Source organism: Hyla sarda, chromosome 12 (genome assembly GCF_029499605.1).
Source record: "Hyla sarda isolate aHylSar1 chromosome 12, aHylSar1.hap1, whole genome shotgun sequence".
Lineage (NCBI taxonomy): Eukaryota > Metazoa > Chordata > Amphibia > Anura > Hylidae > Hyla > Hyla sarda.
Window position 1 is genome coordinate 51109146 of NC_079200.1, and position 19318 is coordinate 51128463.

The following is a 19318-nucleotide window of genomic DNA, read 5'->3' on the forward strand; positions in this document are numbered from 1 at the left end:
TGGATACGACCTGGTTGCTACCGCCGCTGCAAGACCATCCCGCTTTGCGGCGGGCTCTGGTGAAAACCAGTAGCAGCTTAGAACCGGTCCACTAGCACGGTCCACGCCAATCCCTCTCTGGCACAGAGGATCCACCTCCTGCCAGCCGAATCGTGACAGTAGATCCGGCCATGGATCCCGCTGAAGTTCCACTGCCAGTTGTCGCCGACCTCACCAAGGTGGTCGCCCAGCAGTCGCAACAGATAGCGCAACAAGGCCACCAGCTGTCTCAACTGACCGTGATGCTACAGCAGCTACTACCACAGCTTCAGCAATCATCTCCTCCGCCAGCTCCTGCACCTCCTCCGCAGCGAGTGGCCGCTTCCGGCCTACGATTATCCTTGCCGGATAAATTTGATGGGGACTCTAAGTTTTGCCGTGGCTTTCTTTCGCAATGTTCCCTGCACTTGGAGATGATGTCGGACCAGTTTCCTACTGAAAGGTCTAAGGTGGCTTTCGCAGTCAGCCTTCTGTCTGGGAAAGCTCTGTCATGGGCCACACCGCTCTGGGACCGCAATGACCCCGTCACTGCCTCTGTACACTCCTTCTTCTCGGAAATTCGAACTGTCTTTGAGGAACCTGCCCGAGCCTCTTCTGCTGAGACTGCCCTGCTGAACCTGGTCCAGGGTAATTCTTCCGTTGGCGAGTACGCCATCCAATTCCGTACTCTTGCTTCCGAATTATCCTGGAATAATGAGGCCCTCTGCGCGACCTTTAAAAAAGGCCTATCCAGCAACATTAAAGATGTTCTGGCCGCACGAGAAATTCCTGCTAACCTGCATGAACTCATTCATCTTGCCACTCGCATTGACATGCGTTTTTCCGAAAGGCGTCAGGAGCTCCGCCAGGATATGGACTTTGTTCGCACGAGGCGTTTTTTCTCCCCGGCTCCTCTCTCCTCTGGTCCTCTGCAATCCGTTCCTGTGCCTCCCGCCGTGGAGGCTATGCAAGTTGACCGGTCTCGCTTGACACCTCAAGAGAGGACACGACGCCGCATGGAGAATCTTTGCCTGTACTGTGCCGGTACCGAACACTTCCTGAAGGATTGTCCTATCCGTCCTCCCCGCCTGGAAAGACGTACGCTGACTCCGCACAAAGGTGAGACAGTTCTTGATGTCAACTCTGCTTCTCCACGCCTTACTGTGCCTGTGCGGATATCTGCCTCTACCTTCTCCTTCTCCACTAAGGCCTTCTTGGATTCCGGATCTGCAGGAAATTTTATTTTGGCCTCTCTCATCAACAGGTTCAACATCCCAGTAACCAGTCTCGCCAGACCCCTCTACATCAATTGTGTTAACAATGAAAGATTGGACTGTGCCGTGCGTTACCGCACGGAACCCCTCCTAATGTGCATCGGACCTCATCACGAAAAAATTGAGTTTTTGGTCCTCTCCAATTGCACTTCCGAAATTCTCCTTGGACTACCGTGGCTTCAACGCCATTCCCCAACCCTTGATTGGTCCACAGGAGAGATCAAGAGCTGGGGTACTTCTTGTTTCAAGGACTGTCTTAAACCGGTTCCCAGTACTCCCTGCCGTGACCCTGTGGTTCCCCCTGTAACCGGTCTCCCTAAGGCTTATATGGACTATGCTGACGTATTTTGCAAAAAGCAAGCTGAGACTTTACCCCCTCACAGGCCTTTTGACTGTCCTATTGACCTCCTCCCGGGCACTACTCCACCCCGGGGCAGAATTTATCCTCTGTCCGCCCCAGAGACTCTTGCTATGTCTGAATACATCCAGGAAAATTTAAAAAAGGGGTTTATCCGCAAGTCCTCCTCTCCTGCCGGAGCTGGATTTTTCTTTGTGTCCAAAAAAGATGGCTCCCTACGTCCTTGCATTGATTACCGCGGACTTAATAAAATCACGGTAAAGAACCGCTACCCCCTACCTCTTATCTCTGAACTCTTTGATCGCCTTCAAGGTGCCCACATCTTTACCAAACTGGACTTAAGAGGTGCATATAATCTCATCCCCGTCAGGGAGGGGGACGAATGGAAAACTGCATTTAACACCAGAGATGGACACTTTGAGTATCTGGTCATGCCCTTTGGCCTGTGCAACGCCCCTGCCGTCTTCCAAGACTTTGTTAATGAAATTTTTCGTGATCTCTTATATTCCTGTGTTGTTGTGTATCTGGACGATATTCAGATTTTTTCTGCCAACTTAGAAGAACATCGCCAGCATGTCCGCATGGTTCTTCAGAGACTTCGAGACAATCAACTTTATGCCAAAATGGAGAAATGTCTGTTTGAATGTCAATCTCTTCCTTTCCTAGGATACTTGGTCTCTGGCCAGGGACTACAAATGGACCCAGATAAACTCTCTGCCGTCTTAGATTGGCCACGCCCCTCAGGACTCCGTGCTATCCAACGTTTTTTGGGGTTCGCCAATTATTACAGACAATTCATTCCACATTTTTCCACTATTGTGGCTCCTATCGTGGCTTTAACCAAGAAGAATGCCAATCCTAAGTCCTGGTCTCCCCAAGCGGAAGACGCATTTAAACGGCTCAAGTCTGCCTTTTCTTCTGCTCCCGTGCTCTCCAGACCTGACCCATCTAAACCCTTCCTATTGGAGGTTGATGCCTCCTCAGTGGGAGCTGGAGCGGTCCTTCTACAAAAAAATTCTTCCGGGCATGCTGTTACTTGTGGTTTTTTTTCTAGGACCTTCTCTCCGGCGGAGAGGAACTACTCCATCGGGGATCGAGAACTACTGGCCATTAAATTGGCACTTGAGGAATGGAGGCATCTGCTGGAGGGATCAAAATTTCCAGTTATCATTTTCACCGATCACAAGAATCTCTCCTATTTCCAGTCTGCCCAACGGCTGAATCCTCGCCAGGCCAGGTGGTCGTTGTTCTTTGCCCGTTTTAACTTTGAAATTCATTTTCGCCCTGCCGACAAGAACATTAGGGCCGATGCTCTCTCTCGTTCCTCGGATGCCTCGGAAGTAGAGGTCTCTCCGCAACACATCATTCCTCCTGACTGTCTGATCTCCTCTTCTCCAGCCTCCATCAGGCAAACTCCTCCAGGGAAGACCTTCGTTTCTCCACGCCAGCGTCTCGGGATTCTCAAATGGGGTCACTCCTCCCACCTCGCAGGCCATGCGGGCATCAAAAAGTCCTTGCAACTCATCTCTCGTTTCTATTGGTGGCCGACTCTGGAAACAGATGTTGTTGATTTTGTGCGGGCCTGTACTGTCTGTGCCCGGGATAAGACTCCTCGCCAGAAGCCTGCTGGTCTCCTTCACCCTCTGCCTGTCCCCGAACAGCCTTGGTCTCTGATTGGTATGGACTTTATTACAGACCTACCCCCATCCCATGGCAACACTGTTGTTTGGGTGGTCGTTGATCGATTTTCCAAGATGGCACATTTTATTCCTCTTCCTGGTCTTCCTTCAGCGCCTCAGTTGGCAAAACAATTTTTTGTACACATTTTTCGTCTTCACGGTTTGCCCACGCAGATTGTCTCAGATAGAGGTGTCCAATTCATGTCAAAATTCTGGAGGGCTCTCTGTAAACAACTCAAGATTAAATTAAACTTCTCTTCTGCTTATCATCCTCAATCCAATGGGCAAGTAGAAAGAATTAACCAGGTCCTGGGTGACTATTTACGGCATTTTGTTTCCTCCCGCCAGGATGACTGGGCAGATCTTCTACCTTGGGCCGAATTCTCGTACAACTTTAGAGTCTCTGAATCTTCTGCTAAATCCCCATTTTTCGTGGTGTACGGCCGTCACCCTCTTCCCCCCCTCCCTATTCCCTTGTCCTCTGGTTTGCCCGCTGTAGATGAAGTGACTCGTGATCTTTCCACCATATGGAAAGAGACCCAAAATTCTCTTTTACAGGCTTCATCTCGCATGAAAAAGTTTGCCGATAAGAAAAGAAGAGCTCCCCCCATCTTTGCTCCCGGAGACAAGGTATGGCTCTCCGCTAAATATGTCCGCTTTCGTGTCCCCAGTTACAAACTGGGACCACGCTATCTTGGTCCTTTCAAAGTCTTGTGCCAGATTAATCCTGTCTCTTACAAACTCCTTCTTCCTCCTTCTCTTCGTATTCCCAATTCCTTCCATGTCTCTCTCCTTAAACCACTCATCATCAACCGTTTCTCTCCCAAACTTGTTTCTCCCACTCCTGTTTCCGGTTCTTCTGACATCTTCTCCGTAAAGGAGATACTGGCCTCCAAGACGGTCAGAGGAAAAATACTTTTTTTGGTAGATTGGGAGGGCTGTGGTCCTGAAGAGAGATCCTGGGAACCTGAGGACAACATCCTAGACAAAAGTCTGGTCCTCAGGTTCTCAGGCTCCAAGAAGAGGGGGAGACCCAAGGGGGGGGTACTGTTACGCCGAGCGCTCCGGGTCCCCGCTCCTCCCCGGAGCGCTGGCAACATCCTCGCAATCGCAGCGCCCCGGTCAGACCTGCTGACCGGGTGCGCTGCGATACCTCTCCCAGCCGGGATGCGATTCGCGATGCGGGTGGCGCCCGCTCGCGATGCGCACCCCGGCTCCCGTACCTGACTCGCTCTCCGTCGGTCCTGTCCCGGCGCGCGCGGCCCCGCTCCTTACGATTTAAAGGGCCACTGCGCCGCTGATTGGCGCAGTTGGCTTAATTAGTTCATTCACCTGTGCACTTCCCTATTTAACCTCACTTCCCCTTCCCTTCCTTGCCGGATCTTGTTGCCATCGTGCCAGTGAAAGCGTTTCCCAGTGTGTTCCTAGCCTGTGTTCCAGACCTCCTGCCGTTGCCCCTGACTACGATCCTTGCTGCCTGCCCCGACCTTCTGCTACGTCCGACCTTGCTCTTGTCTACTCCCTTGTACCGCGCCTATCTTCAGCAGTCAGAGAGGTTGAGCCGTTGCTAGTGGATACGACCTGGTTGCTACCGCCGCTGCAAGACCATCCCGCTTTGCGGCGGGCTCTGGTGAAAACCAGTAGCAGCTTAGAACCGGTCCACTAGCACGGTCCACGCCAATCCCTCTCTGGCACAGAGGATCCACCTCCTGCCAGCCGAATCGTGACAATACTGATAGCTTCCTATTGCTTTTGGAAGATTTCCATTGGGAAAACACATACAAAATGGCCACAATTGACGTTGAGAGCCTTTATACCAGGATCCCCCAAGATCTGGGGGTCCAGGTGATCTGGGACTTCCTACTTACCGCTGACAAGAGCAAAGAATACATTGATTTTGTTTCCACAGGTCTAGAAATCGTCCTAGGTAACAACTGCTTTATGTTTGATGGCAGCTGGTACACACAGAAGACTGGCAGGGCAATGGGCACGCTTTATTTATTTATACCTCGCCGCCCTTGAACAAAAAATGATTTGCAGTCCCAATAACCCCAAGAACTTAAAACTCTACACCCATTATGTGGATGATGTCTTCATCATCTGGGAAGGAGAGGAAAAAGAATTCTCTGAATTTCTCCTCTATCTTAACAATAAAAATGAGATGAACATGTTCTTCATGAGTAAATTTGCCACTGACACATTGATTTTATGGATGTTGAAATAATTCTATCACCACCATTGGTTACAGGAAGCAGGCTGCCACTAACTCATATCTTCATTTCAATAGCTATCACCCGCCACATACAAAAAAATTCTCTACCCTACAGTCAACTGCTCCGAATCAGGAAAATCAACAGCACAGAAGAGAAATTTTAAATCCAAGCTGAAGAACTCATCACCAGATTTATCCAGAGGGGCTATCCCAAAGATCTGCTCATGTCCTCCTATGAAAAAGTTTCTCAGATCCCCCGCACGGAACTCATCCATAAAACACACAAAATAAAAAAAACTAAAAGAAAGAACCAAAAAAGGGACATTCAAAAGAGAAAAGATTAATCTTCTCTTTTCAATTTAACCCCCTGTCTGACATCATCAAGAAAATTCTATACAAGAATTGGCATCTTCTTGAACGTGATCCTGTCCTACATGACATTGCGGTTCATAAACCTCTGATCACCCTTAGGAGAAGCACCGGCCTGAAAGATCTTTTGGCTTACCAAAACTGATTTAAAAGGTAACTTCAAATGCCGCTCCTGCATTCATTGTCCCCAACTGCTAAAAGGTGCCTTCCTTAGACTTGGTGGCACTGAGATTCAAATCAAAGAATTTATTAGTTGCCTCTCAGATTTGGTCATCTATGCCCTTCTATGCCCCTGCAATTATTACTACATTGGCTCCCCGTTTCCGAGAACATAAGAGATCACTGATTACCGGCATCGGATCAGCAAAACTCATCGAACACATGCAATCCCATCATAACAGAAACCCTAACTGTCTTACCTTCTGTGGCATTGAAAGAATTACCACCATTGGAAACATGAAAGAAGCGATCCCGAGACAAGGTGAAGCTGTTTGGATTATGCGCTCGGCATCCTCGGTCTAAATGAACTAACTGTATTTTTGTAATTTCCTTTCCATACTTGATTTTGTGATTCCCCCCCCCCCCCCCCCTCCACATCCCACACTCTTTTGAGTAATAACTCATGTATTAGTGTTTTTTTTTTCAGGTTCTTTGGTGTGCATTTTTTCCTCATTTCACGAGCGCTTTGTGCTCCACCTCCACCATGACGTCACGGCTCCCACCATGGTAAATTACATCTGGACGTGACGGCAGGTGAGGCCAGAGGAAGCGGAATACCCGCGAAACCAGCTTGTTTCTGCCCACCCGCACAGCCTCGGCTGTTGCGTTTTCTTTTTTTCCAATCCCACCCAGGCCAGCTTTTCTGTTCTTTGATGATGATGAAATAAAGTAAATTTTACACAGGTGAGTGCAGATGTGATTTTCTTACCCTGGATTTTGTTTGGATATCTCTGCTATTTATGCATCTCGCACCCCTGTCCTCCGGACATTACTCTCCCCTCTCGTGACTATTGTTTTTTGCTGTATTATCAAAGCTGAATGGTGCCATCCTATCTTTCCTCTACTGTCTTAGTATTATAGCAATCATGTTCTTATACATAGCTGGCAGTATTATAGTAGTTATACCTTTGTACACAGGGGTAGTAGTATAATAGTATAATAATTATATTCATGTACATGTAGGCAGTTTAATACAGTTTAGCTCAGAAAACCTTTCATTGGCAACTTGCAGGCGCCCTTTAATATATTGTACACAATTTTAACTAACAATAACCTATTTTTCTTTTTTAGGGGTAACTGGATAGGAGAAGCTCCTTACAAATTGGGAAGACCATGCTCAGCTTGTCCCCCAAGCTATGGCGGCATGTGCAGCAATAACATGTGCTTTTCTGGGGTGAAGTCTAATAAACTCAGCTGGTTTTAATGTAGTGAGGGCCATAGCTGTTCCTTTATACAATAATGAATGTTCCATGTGATTAGTGAAAAAAAAAAGCGGTTGGTGTTGCCTTATAGACAACCAGACACATCCTGTGTTATGTTGTACAGTATGGGCCAATATAACACCCATCAGCTTCTATGCCAGTCACCCATTGGCACAAGTTACACCTTTGTGTATAAAAGAATCACATGATCCTACAGAGGGCCTCCTTCTTCTGTTCACCTCCCCTGATCACTGCTTGTGATGTCATCAGTAACCATGTAACTGCTCAGAACTTCCCCATAGGTTAGAGGTCAGTGCCTATGTAAAAAATGTCCTATAATCTGACACTAAAGGTGCAGTAAGCCTAAAGGCTCCAACTGGAGGTAGAATGTATGGTTATTATCCTTGTGTTTTGCAAGCGTTTGCATAAAATGTTGTTAGTGAGCATGACTCTGCCAAGGTGTCTCCTTTTCTGACACAGCACCACTCTTGTCTATGGCTGTGTCTGGTATTGCAACTGCAAACTAGAACCAAAAGAAGAGAGGACCAACATTACAAGACACCTACTTAAACACAGGGAGAACACACAAACTCCATGCCCAATGGACAAGAATGGACTGTTTTGGTTAAAAGAAAAGACAGACCTTTAATATTACTTTCATACGATTCCAGTAGTTAAACAAACCCATTGTTTTAAGGGTTTTTGATTTTAATTTTTTCTTACTTAAAATGAATATATTGAGCTATAGTGCTAAAATATATCCACCGATTACATAGATTTATGTTTTATGGCATTTCAAAAATAAGAATTAAGGGGGAATATCCCTTTAAAAGCCTGACATTGGGATATACAAGCTTCCACTGTCTTTTTACTACTTTGTCGGTGACGTCCAGTGTAGGGTTTGTTTTTGTGCTTTTGACTTGTAGAACGTGGTTTGGTGAGGGATTAGACAAGGGTTTCAGATGTAAACAGAATGGTCACATCATCAGTAATGTCACTGGGTCAATGTAAAATGGCAAAAATCATCAGTCATGTCACTGGTCTTATATAAATTGATTGGATATGTTATCTATGATGTCACTGGTTGTGTGCACAATGATTGGCTGTATCATCACTGTCGGCACTGTGTTAAATCTCTTGGTTATATTGTAATCCCTATGTAAATCAACTGATTGTTGCTGGCCAGACAATGCCGGAAAGTCCTTATCTTAAAGGAGTACTCCACTGGCCAGTGTTCGGAACTAAATGTTCCGAACGCTGTTTTCGCGCTGCGGGGGTCGGCCACGCCCCTCGTCATGTCATGACCCCTCAATGCAAGTCTATAGGAGGGGGCATGTCAGCCGCCACACCCTTCCATAGACTTTCATTGAGAGGGCATGACATCACGAGGGGCAAGGCCGACCCCCGCAATGTGAAAACAGCGTTCGGAACTTTTCGTTCCGAACGCTGACCAGTGGAGTACCCCTTTAGTCCTAGGGATGGAACCCAAATCTCATATTATTGGCATATTCTGTGGATATGCCACACACAAACATGGCAATTAGGAATATCCCTTTCACTTATGTCCCTGTGTGATGTCACTACTTCCTAGTAAATTGAATGGCTGCTTTTTGGTTCAGCCCAATTTTACATTTCTGAATTCTGTCCACATCTGACCATTTCTGGCATTGACTCACCATTCATGAAGCTGTGAATTCATGTTTTTATATTACTATTTACATATGATTTACATATGGTATTAAAGCACTTACCTGTTTAACTTATATGTCAGCTACTCCTGTGCAGTAAACCAGGGGAAAAGATTAGTTGTAGCAAAAATGCTATTAGTTGTAATGACATCCTTACTAATATCATGCATACATGTGTTATGTGATCATTTACATTTTTGTTTTGCATTTTCATGTTTTTTTTATGTATAATAAATTGTCTTTCAATGGTAATAATGACATAATCTTCTAGTAGTTAGTGAAGAAACTGTATAAATATATCTGGAACTGGGAAATCACAAAATCACAGCATAAAATATTAATACATGACTGCAAAATAAGTCTTTACAAAGAATTTAGCAGTTTGTATTGGCACTCTATGCACAAAATACAAAAATGAAGTATGGAAAGAGTTTAAATAAAAAACATTAAAAAATCTTCTGTTTTGTGTCTATAACTCCTATGCAGACCTGTGTGTCTCCATGGCTACAGACTACAAACAACCCCTGTGTAGTCTGATCCTGCAGTCATACTCCCTTCTCCCATCTGTACTTTAACCTACTACTAACCTACTACTAATTGTCATTAGTAGGAGGCAGGAACAAATAGAAGGGAGGATCAGACTACGCAAGGTTTATTTGTAGTCTGTTACCATGGAGACACATAGGTTCTACATAGGAGCTGGATAACCAAAATGTTAGGAGATTTTGAAGTTGCTAAGTTGCTTTATTTTTATTTGAAATGAATAGAGGTAATAGAAATTGTTGTAAAAGTATACACACGTTTACCATTGCTGTGCCTATTTTATACAGATCTCTATCACATCATGTGCTATACTTCAAACTCACACTGATATATATATATATATATATATATATATATATATATATATATAATAAATATATTTTATATATATATATTTTTTTTTTTTCTTGCTACCATTTTTCGGTTTGTTTTCTATACAGAGCAGCCTCTGTTACATCGTATTGTGGAATATGTAATTGGAGCTCAGCTGTCATGTGGTAGCCACCAGTTGTAAAGAATTTGAGAAATATGGCTGTGCAACACCTGTCTATGGGTTACATCTAGTATGCAACTCGGTTCTGTTCAAGTCCAAGGGTCTAAACTGCAATACCACACACAACCTGTGGACAGGTCTTATGCTGTTTTGGGGCACAAGCAGTTATGTTTTTAAATACTAGATAACCCCTATAAGGCATCTCTGCATGATCACTATGACAGGAAAGCACAAACGTCATGGCAGATGTACACATTACTGTTCTCATTGTTTGTATATATAACATTTGTTCTGTATATTAATCTTGTGAACTATATTATAATGAGTGTGTCCACAAATCTGAGTGTTATATAACGTAATAAAAAAAAATACACCATGTGATCTTGGAATCATTTTTATCTAAGTGAAAGGTAAAAATCCAAGTCAGGGGTCCTTCAATTGAATCAGTGCATCACTAAATGATTTTAGATAGACAGATAGATAAAACGAAAACGCAACATCACTCCCATAAGGTGCAAAAAAAGTTGGTCTTTATTCATACAAATGTAATGGCCATCACATATGAATAAAGACCAACTTTCTTTGCACCTTATGGGAGTGTTGTTGCCTTTTCATTTTATCTACATGGATGGATCTGCGACCAGGCTCTAAAGCAACCGTGTGCACCCCACCATTTTTTCATGCTTTACAGTGACTAGATAGATAGATAGATAGATAGATAAATCCAAATAGATATAATCCAGCAGCACTCCAAGGAAATTCAAGAAAAACTGCTTTATTAACCCATGTTCAAAGTCAGATAGATGTGAGAGATAGATAGATAGATAGATAGATAGATAAAGTAAAGTCCAAAGGAGCAGCACAAAGATAATGCGGGGGGCTGCATGCTGTTAGGGCCTTCATCAGAGGTTCTCTTAGCAGTATATAAGGGAAAAGCATTCGAGCAGATGACAATTCAAATATGTGGTTTATTCATTGTTATTCATGTGCCTAAAATGTTTCCACTCTCTCCCTGAGCCTTTTTTGAAATACTCTTAGGGCTCTGTGAGAGAGGGGAAACATTGCATGCATATGGAAGAATAAACCATAAATAGACAGAAAAATTTACAAAAATGTAAACATTAACAATAAAATATACTTATGTCAGCATCAAACCCAGTTACTCGCATCCATCTTTTCTGTACTTGCACATTGGCCCTTACCCTAGGCAGACATTAATGGCACATTTATGGTCACGGCTGCCATCAGGGGGGTACAGCCAGTACCCCAGTAAGGGGCCCTAGCTCTCAGGAGGCCCGGGCCGCCTGCTGCATCCCCCTGCAGCAGCCCCAGCACAAAAGCAAAAGACCGCTGTTAAAACATCAGTCTCCTGCTTCCACTGGCAGCTGCAACCTAATACTTACTGCATCTGTCCTCTCCTCCCTGTATGGGCGGAGGCTCTTACAGGCAGCAGCAACAGCAGCACAGTGGAGCGATTAACTGACGAACATTGGGCTGTGTATGGGATGGCAGAGGACCTTCCATGATGTCATTACCATGTGATCGGTCACATGGGTGGGGGGGGAGCCTGACTGCTGTACTATGGAGGCCCAGGAAGAAGTTCCTGTATAGGGGAATGTGTATCATGAGAAGGTAACCTATAATACATACACACAAATAACTATATCTGTGTTTTTCAACCAGGGTGCCTTCAGCTGTTACAAAACTATAACTTCCGGCATGCCCGGAGAGCCCACGGCTGTCTGGGCATGCTTGTAGTTGTGCAACAGCTGGAGATACATTGTTTGGAAACCACTGCACTATAAAATTCACACATACTGCATTTAGCACACCCACCACACACACCCTATTTCCCATTATTTAAAATAAAATAATTTCAGAATCCAAACATGTAGTATTGCCGCGTGCGTAAAGGTCCAAACTATTACAATTTAACGTTAAATAACCTGCATGGTCAATGGCGTAATTGTAAAAAAAAATACCAAAGTCTACAATTGCTAATTTTAAGTTATTTCATATACCATATTTCATATACAATAAATAAAAAGTAATCAAAAAGTCCCATCAAAAAATGGTACCATTGAAAACTACAGATCAAAGCGCAAAAGTTGAGCCCTCACACATTCCAGTATATGGAAAAATTCTAAAGTTATAGGGGTCACAAGAGGATGATTTTAAGTATACAATTTTTTGTACAAAAGGTTACTTTCAAAAAATAGTTAAATAAAACAAAGCCTATAAAAATTGGTTGTTGGTGTAATCGTATGGAACTACAGAATAAAGATAATATAATTGTTACTGAAAAGTGCACTGGGTAGAAACAGAATAAAGTGGCACGGGGGGATCAGTGGGGGGGCAAATGATATAGCAAGGGGGTTGATCAAGGGGGGAGGGGATAAAAGTGCATGGGGGGTATAAGCCCGATTTGAAATTCTGATACTGGTATCATGTTGTACGTCGTAGGACGCGCAACATGATATGTGCAATTGGCGGTACTGTGAGGGGTGTCCAGGGGGCCCAGGCCTGAGCTGTGTAAGGGGCCCCAAAATTTCTGATGGCAGCCCTGTTTGCGGTATATAATTAGTTTTGTTCCATTAAAATGCCATTTGGCTGCTGGTGAGTAATATAGGCCACTCACATACTGTAACATATTTACTAGCATAGGTATACGGAAAAAATTATTTCACAATGTATACATTACTCAGGCCTCAACTATTGTGCCAATAGAGAAGAGACACCTTGTGCTTGAACTAACATGATAGTGTTGTCAGTATTTATATATTTACTAGCTGAGTACCCAGCGTTGCCTGGTCTTCATACCTATACCTGGTGAGAAAGCAAATGCAACAATGATGCTTATGTCCTCATATCCTTCATTATATTCCATCTTCATATTCCATCCTCTTATCCTGACCTCCTGTCCCATCCTGATATAATATCCTCATATCCCGTCTTCATACCTTTCCCCATAGCTTGTCCTAATATTTCATCCTCATATCCCGACCTCCTATCTGTCCGCACCTACCGTATTTTTCGCCGTATAAGACGCACTTCTTCTTCCCCAAAACTGGGGGGGGGGGGGGGGGGGGGAGTTGGTGTGTCTTATATGGCAAATACAAATTAAAACCCTGTCCTATGGCGGCGGTCCCTGTGGCCATCAATGGCCGGGACCCGCGGCTAATACAGGACATCAATGATCGCGGTGATGCCCTGTATTAAACCGCCGCATCTGAATCGAAAGTGACACTAACCCGGCTGCTCAGTCGGGTTGTTCGGGACCGCCGCGCTGATCCCAAACAGCTTACAGGACACCGGGAGGGACCTTACCTGCCTCCTCGGTGTCTGCTCCGTGCCGGGATCCCCTGCATAGCTGGCGCTCTCCTTCATCGTCATCACGTCATTGCGCATGCCGTCCCGTCATCCAATAGGAGCGGCATGCGTAGCGGGTTGTGTAGCAGCGTGCGTAGCAGCATGCATAGCGACGTGATGGCGGCGACGGAGAGCGAGGATACCAGGCAGCAGAGACGTTCCAGAGCGACAGGGACACCTCGGGGCAGCGGCGACAGCGATGGAGGGCGACATCCAGGGCAACGGTGACGGGTCCGGAGCGGCAGGGACCAGTGAGTATTATCTCCTATACCAGTGGTCTTCAACCTGCGGACCACCAGATGTTGCAAAACTACAACTCCTGGCATGCCCGGACAGCCAACGGCTGTCCGGGCATGCCGGGAGTTGTAGTTTTGCAACATCTGGAGGTCCACAGGTTGTAGATCACTGTCCTATACTTTACATTGTATTTGGTTCAGAATCTTTTTTTTCTAGATTTTCCTCCTTTAAAATTGGGTGCGTCTTATATGCCGGAGCGTCTTATATGCCGAAAAATACGGTGCTTTTCTTTGCACCTCCCTGCCAGCAGCCCAAGAGTAATGCCATCAAAACATGTACTGGAAGATTTGTATGGGACGTCAGACAAAAACCCCACCCTCTCATAAGGGTTGATTTAACTTGACTACATTTTTTGTTGATTTATAAGCAGGGGTCATGTCTCAGGAAAAAAAGTGTGGGAACTCTTCCACTCAGGGTTCCTGCTGAGAAAAATGTGCAGGAACTCATTTCCCACACGTTCCTGCAGGACTTGAGCCCTGCTTATAAGTAATATGTGTACCAAATTTCATCGAAATATCTCAAGCCACTTAAAAGTGATGCTGGGACATACATACATACTTTAGAGTTGTCTAGATATAGATTTATTTATTTATATTTATTTATTTAATTATTCATTCATTCATTTATATACTTATTTTTATAAGCTCTAGATATTTTCAAGTAATAAAGGAATAGGTTGGATTGAATAACTATATATATATAAATAAACAAATATATCATAAAATATTTTTATATATATATATATATATATATATATATATATATACAAAGAAAAAAAGAAAAAGGGGAGGAAAATGAAGGGAAAAGAAAGGAGACAAGACAAGAAGCAGTAGGCCCTGGTTTCTGAGACTTTGTACTTTAATTTACACTTATAGATAGATTTTAAAATGACAACCACGTGACATCCCGTTTCGTGCTCCGGTTTTCCTGCAATCTACCGCCTTATTGTTCATTCCGGGGGCCGACTTGAAGCATGGGCGGAGCTTCCTGACATTACCGTTGCTGCTTTTCTGCTGGGTCCCGCTGCTAGAAAACCAGTGGTGATGTCAGGAAGCTCCACCCATGCTCAAAGCCAGCCTAAGAATGAAAACAACAGAGGAAGATAGCGGGAGAACCGGAGTACAGAATGGGACCTGGTAAGTATGGTTGTCATCAGTTTTACCTGCACTACCTGTCTGTACCAACAGGTTAGTGCAGGTGAAACTGATGACAGATTTCCTTTAAAAAAAACTAAAATATACAATAATATAATAACATATCTTGAAAATATAAATTTGGTTGAAATTTGCAAGTATGTATTAAAGAAAAGTGGGATGAGGCGCAGTAAAGAGCTATGTTTGAGTTTCAGGCATTGTGTTGCTATAACGACAACAACCTTGTAGGTTGGTCACCATAAGAAGCTGGTTACTGTTTAACATGTCTTTCTACATTAGTCTTGATTAAGAGAATCAATATGATAACAGCTTGACACACTACCGTGCCTTGTTTTACAACACCTCGCCTCGCAGCACTTGGTTGGACCTGTTTCTCCATGTCGGCTGTTAACTATTTTCTAAACTGAAAAAAAGCCATTAGACATGGTCAATGTCAACACCCAGAGCAACGCCAGCATGGAAATCACATACGGTAAGGGGGCAATGCCATGTAATTCATGATATATGTGTTTGAATCAAGCATTTTCAGATTTTTCTGCCGCTTTATGACTTTTTCTTTCACTGGTCATAAAAAAATGGTCACGGAACAAAATGTCTGATAAGAGACAAGCCAGAGAATTAAAATCCTTTTCAATGTGAACTGTATAGAACGCCTTGTTTTATTTAGAATTATACACTGTTTTCCGATTTTTTCCCAAAGTTTGCGAATTCAAATTTCCTGAACAAAATAGACTTTGATCCATAGTCTTTCACTTTCCTTTCAAAGCTATCAACAAAGGAAGACATTTTATTGTATTTATCATTGTACCTCACACGTCTGAGATTACTGAGAGTACTTGTGTTGTTTTTTTTTTAAAGTTTAGTTTCTTTTGTCTTCTTCTATTTGTATAAATTGTTTTTACTTTTTCATTCAGTCAATTCTGTTTCTATATTGTAATTAGTAGTTCATTTTTTACATTATTATTTTTATTTAAAAAATGTTATGATTATTTTATTATACCTTAGTAATTTCATTGTCTACATTAAAATTAGTCATTCAAATTGTTTAAATGATTATACATTTTTCTTCTGAATATAACGACTAGTGAATATACGAAGACGTGCCATTTTTCTCACATAGTCAATATCCTTCAACAATAGGGAAGTATCGAACAGAGGAAGTACACACCCTAATGTAAAAAAAGACCCAAAGCAAATAAAATTCTGAGGTCAGCAAACAGATCTATGTAGCAAGTTAAATGTTGGAGACATGAATGAATTATTAGCTTATTCTTAAATAAACAGGACACTTTGGAAAGCAGATTACATCGAGACAGGATCGCAAATGTATTGAATGTTTTTGTTTAATGTTGAGGACTAATTTATTGTGGAATTAATATATATATATTTTTTTTTTAAAGTAATAATCTTTTTATATCATTTTATATATCTAAATAATGTCATATTACATACAAATATGTATGTAGATTTATGCCTTGCAACATAAAGTATACATCTAAGTTTAAAATATGCATTTTTTTAAACATAATAATATATTTCAGCAAATAAATAAAGAAATAAAAAAGTGAAGTGAATTTAGTCATTTCCTATGCCCAAAACTCTTCTACCTGGGATCAAACCTGTTAAGTGTTTCTACACATTCCGGCCTTACTAGTCTTATCGTTGTATCATTTAAGATATATAGCTTATATATATTTGCCCATTCATCACAGTCTAATGTAGAGTCCAAGTTTAAAGAGAAGAAAAGCTTTAAAGTCATTATAAATATTTGACCCATGAAATTGCACTTTTTTGAGCCCTATGGTGCGAAATAAATATTATAAAATGATTACTGTTGTTCCATTAGAAATGTCAGACCTTATGAGATGCATATTGAGTGACACTTACAAAACGGTTACCAAAGGCCCACAGAGGACACACCAGTCCTTATTTTGGGCCAGCATTGGACTGGCCTATGAGAGTATTAGAGGATCCCCCGGTGTGCTTGACTCAATAATAAGCCCCAAAGGTCCTTTAGAAGACAAGCCAATTTGGTACTAACTTTGCAGTCAATCACATGACTGTTTTTAACAATATGAATGTGTTAGGATCTGGTTTGCCCTAATAGTCAACACAATGCAAATGTTACTCCTTGCGGTGTCAGCAGAACATTCAGGTTGCCCATCCTCTCTTTACCTGATAGAGGCATACTGTTTGTCTCAGATTTCATACTGAGGCACCGGGAGGCTTGTGGTAGGGTTCAGTGAGTGCCATACTATAGTAATATTCTTCGGCGTCACATGATAGCACACAGTGTCAGTAACTCCATTATATAGGACCGTATGAATTAAATTATCCACAGCACTGTCAGAAAAGTAATCCAAATGTTAAGTAGAGTCATCGAGTAGTTATACATTTTCCAGTCCCTGTTCCTTGAAATTACAGTATCAATACAAAACAGAGTAACAGCATCCAAGTAAGCTTAAAGGGGTACTCCACCGGAAAACATTTTATCCCCTATCCAAAAGATAGGGGATAAGATGTCTGATCGCGGGGGTCCCGCCGCTGGGGACCCCCGCGATCACCGAGCAGGCAGTGGTGAAGCCGGAACACGGAAGTTTGGAGCTTCCGTGTTTGTGACGTCACGCCATGCCCCCTCCAATCATGTCTATGGGATGGGGCGCGATGGCGACACACCTCCTCCCATAGACATGAATGGAGGGGGCATGGTGGCTGTAGTCGCCAGTCATCTGACACAAAGTGGAGTTCATTCTGTGAACAGATGACTGGCGTGCCGCGCCGGAGATCGAGGGGGGTCCACAGTGGCAGGACCCCCGCGATCAGACATCTTATCCCCTATCATTTGGATAGGGGATAACATGTCTTTCTGCGAAATACCCGTTTAAAGACGGTGCAAAGAACAGATTTTATTCCTCCTTATACATGCAACATTTCAACCCTAGCGTGAAAAAAAGCCCTGTGAGGGTTGAATCGCCGCATGTATAATGAAGGTGCTATGGAGGGAAAAAAAAGTGCATTTTTGGTATCATCCATAAGCCTCCTTATTTGTCACCTATGATGTCTTGATCAAGGTGACTAAATGTCACATTACTGAAGAACCGCTTTAATTCCATACTGATGGTAATGGATTACTTTACTGTCTGTGACATCATCTTTGGTTGTTTTTTTTATGTACATTGGTTCCATTTGACAGTTTTTTATTATGTTGCCTGGAAATACCCAGAAATTCCTGTTTGCAGTTATATATGGGATGTAATTAGATAAGGACACAGCGAGCATAAATACCATCTGTACATTAAGAAGCCATTATGCTCTCGTTGTAAATCTGAGAACTATGTATGACTACTACTAATTGACTATTATTTTTTAAAATTATTAAAATATTTTAATAATAAATATTTTCCCCCAGTAGGAGGGTCCCCACTTTACTCCTAACCCAACCTTAAGTAACCTTCCCACCATTCTGAACAGTCCTATATCTTTCTATCACTTATATTTGGCCAGGGTAAAGTCAGTTCATCATCTCTACTGTAAAAACGACAACAAAAAAAAGAACCTCAGACCAGGTCATATGAAACACCAGAGTTTCATTGTGAATGTCCCCACTTCTCGGCATTACATATAAATCACTCACTTTTTCTCTGTAATATACATGTGAAACTTTTTTTTTTCCATATATCACTTTGTTACGGTATGCTATCACTTATTGACCTATTGGGGTAGAAACTCTGCAATGGCATATCATAAGAGGTAAAAAATATTTCCGTATGGTGCCTATATAATAGTGATATTGAATGCACAATTAATACCACCATAAAGTTTCTAAATCATACCAGCAAATAGCACAAATAAGTAGTGGATTACATGGCTTACTTTTTTCGACCCTTGGGCATGGGTTTTTTAGCCCAACATTGGCAAGCAAGGGCTGGAGAGTCACAGAAAGCAGACATAGCTGTATGTCAAGATTATTATCGTAGCATCTAGGTAGTTAGAAAAGGCCATTCTGGCTTTGGCTCAAAAACTGCAGTGGCAGTATTCCAAAAACTGCCAGAAAAAAAAAAAAACAAGTGGAAACTTAGCCTTAAAGGGGTACTCCACTGCTCAGTGTTTGGAATAAACTGTTCCGAACACTGGAGGCGGCGCCAGGAGCTTGTGATGTCATAGCCCCGCCCCCTCATTATGTCACGCCCCGCCCCATCAATGCAAGTTTTATGGGGTATTAGGAGTCGAATGATGTGTTAAAACTAGAAAAAAACATTTTTTTTTTTGCCAAAGGCCACACCATAAAAAAATGGAAAACAAAACGTAAAGGGGTCTGAAAACTTTCAGAATGCATTGTAAATCCAAATATTTTGTCTAATGAAAGCTACACATTTGGAATCTCTGTACTAACCTGCAAAATCAAATAAATGTTAAATTAAATAAATATTCTGTATGGTGAAC

The 19318-nt window shown here is 42.7% G+C and overlaps 2 protein-coding genes across 4 annotated transcripts in view; both read left to right on the plus strand.

Moving 5' to 3' along the window:
* The window catches only part of R3HDML (R3H domain containing like), a 100477-nt gene extending 91844 nt beyond the window's left edge, over positions 1–8633 (plus strand). For all 3 annotated transcript variants that reach the window (XM_056547923.1, XM_056547924.1, XM_056547922.1), the window contains exon 6: positions 7201–8633. In XM_056547923.1, coding sequence (XP_056403898.1) covers positions 7201–7333 — 133 coding nt within the window. In that variant the 3' untranslated portion in view covers positions 7334–8633. The remainder of the gene's footprint in view (positions 1–7200) is intronic.
* Positions 8634–15248: 6615 nt separating this feature from the next.
* The window catches only part of HNF4A (hepatocyte nuclear factor 4 alpha), a 157454-nt gene continuing 153384 nt past the window's right edge, over positions 15249–19318 (plus strand). Inside the window, exon 1 of the mRNA XM_056547917.1 lies at positions 15249–15347. Coding sequence (XP_056403892.1) covers positions 15299–15347 — 49 coding nt within the window. The 5' untranslated portion in view covers positions 15249–15298. The remainder of the gene's footprint in view (positions 15348–19318) is intronic.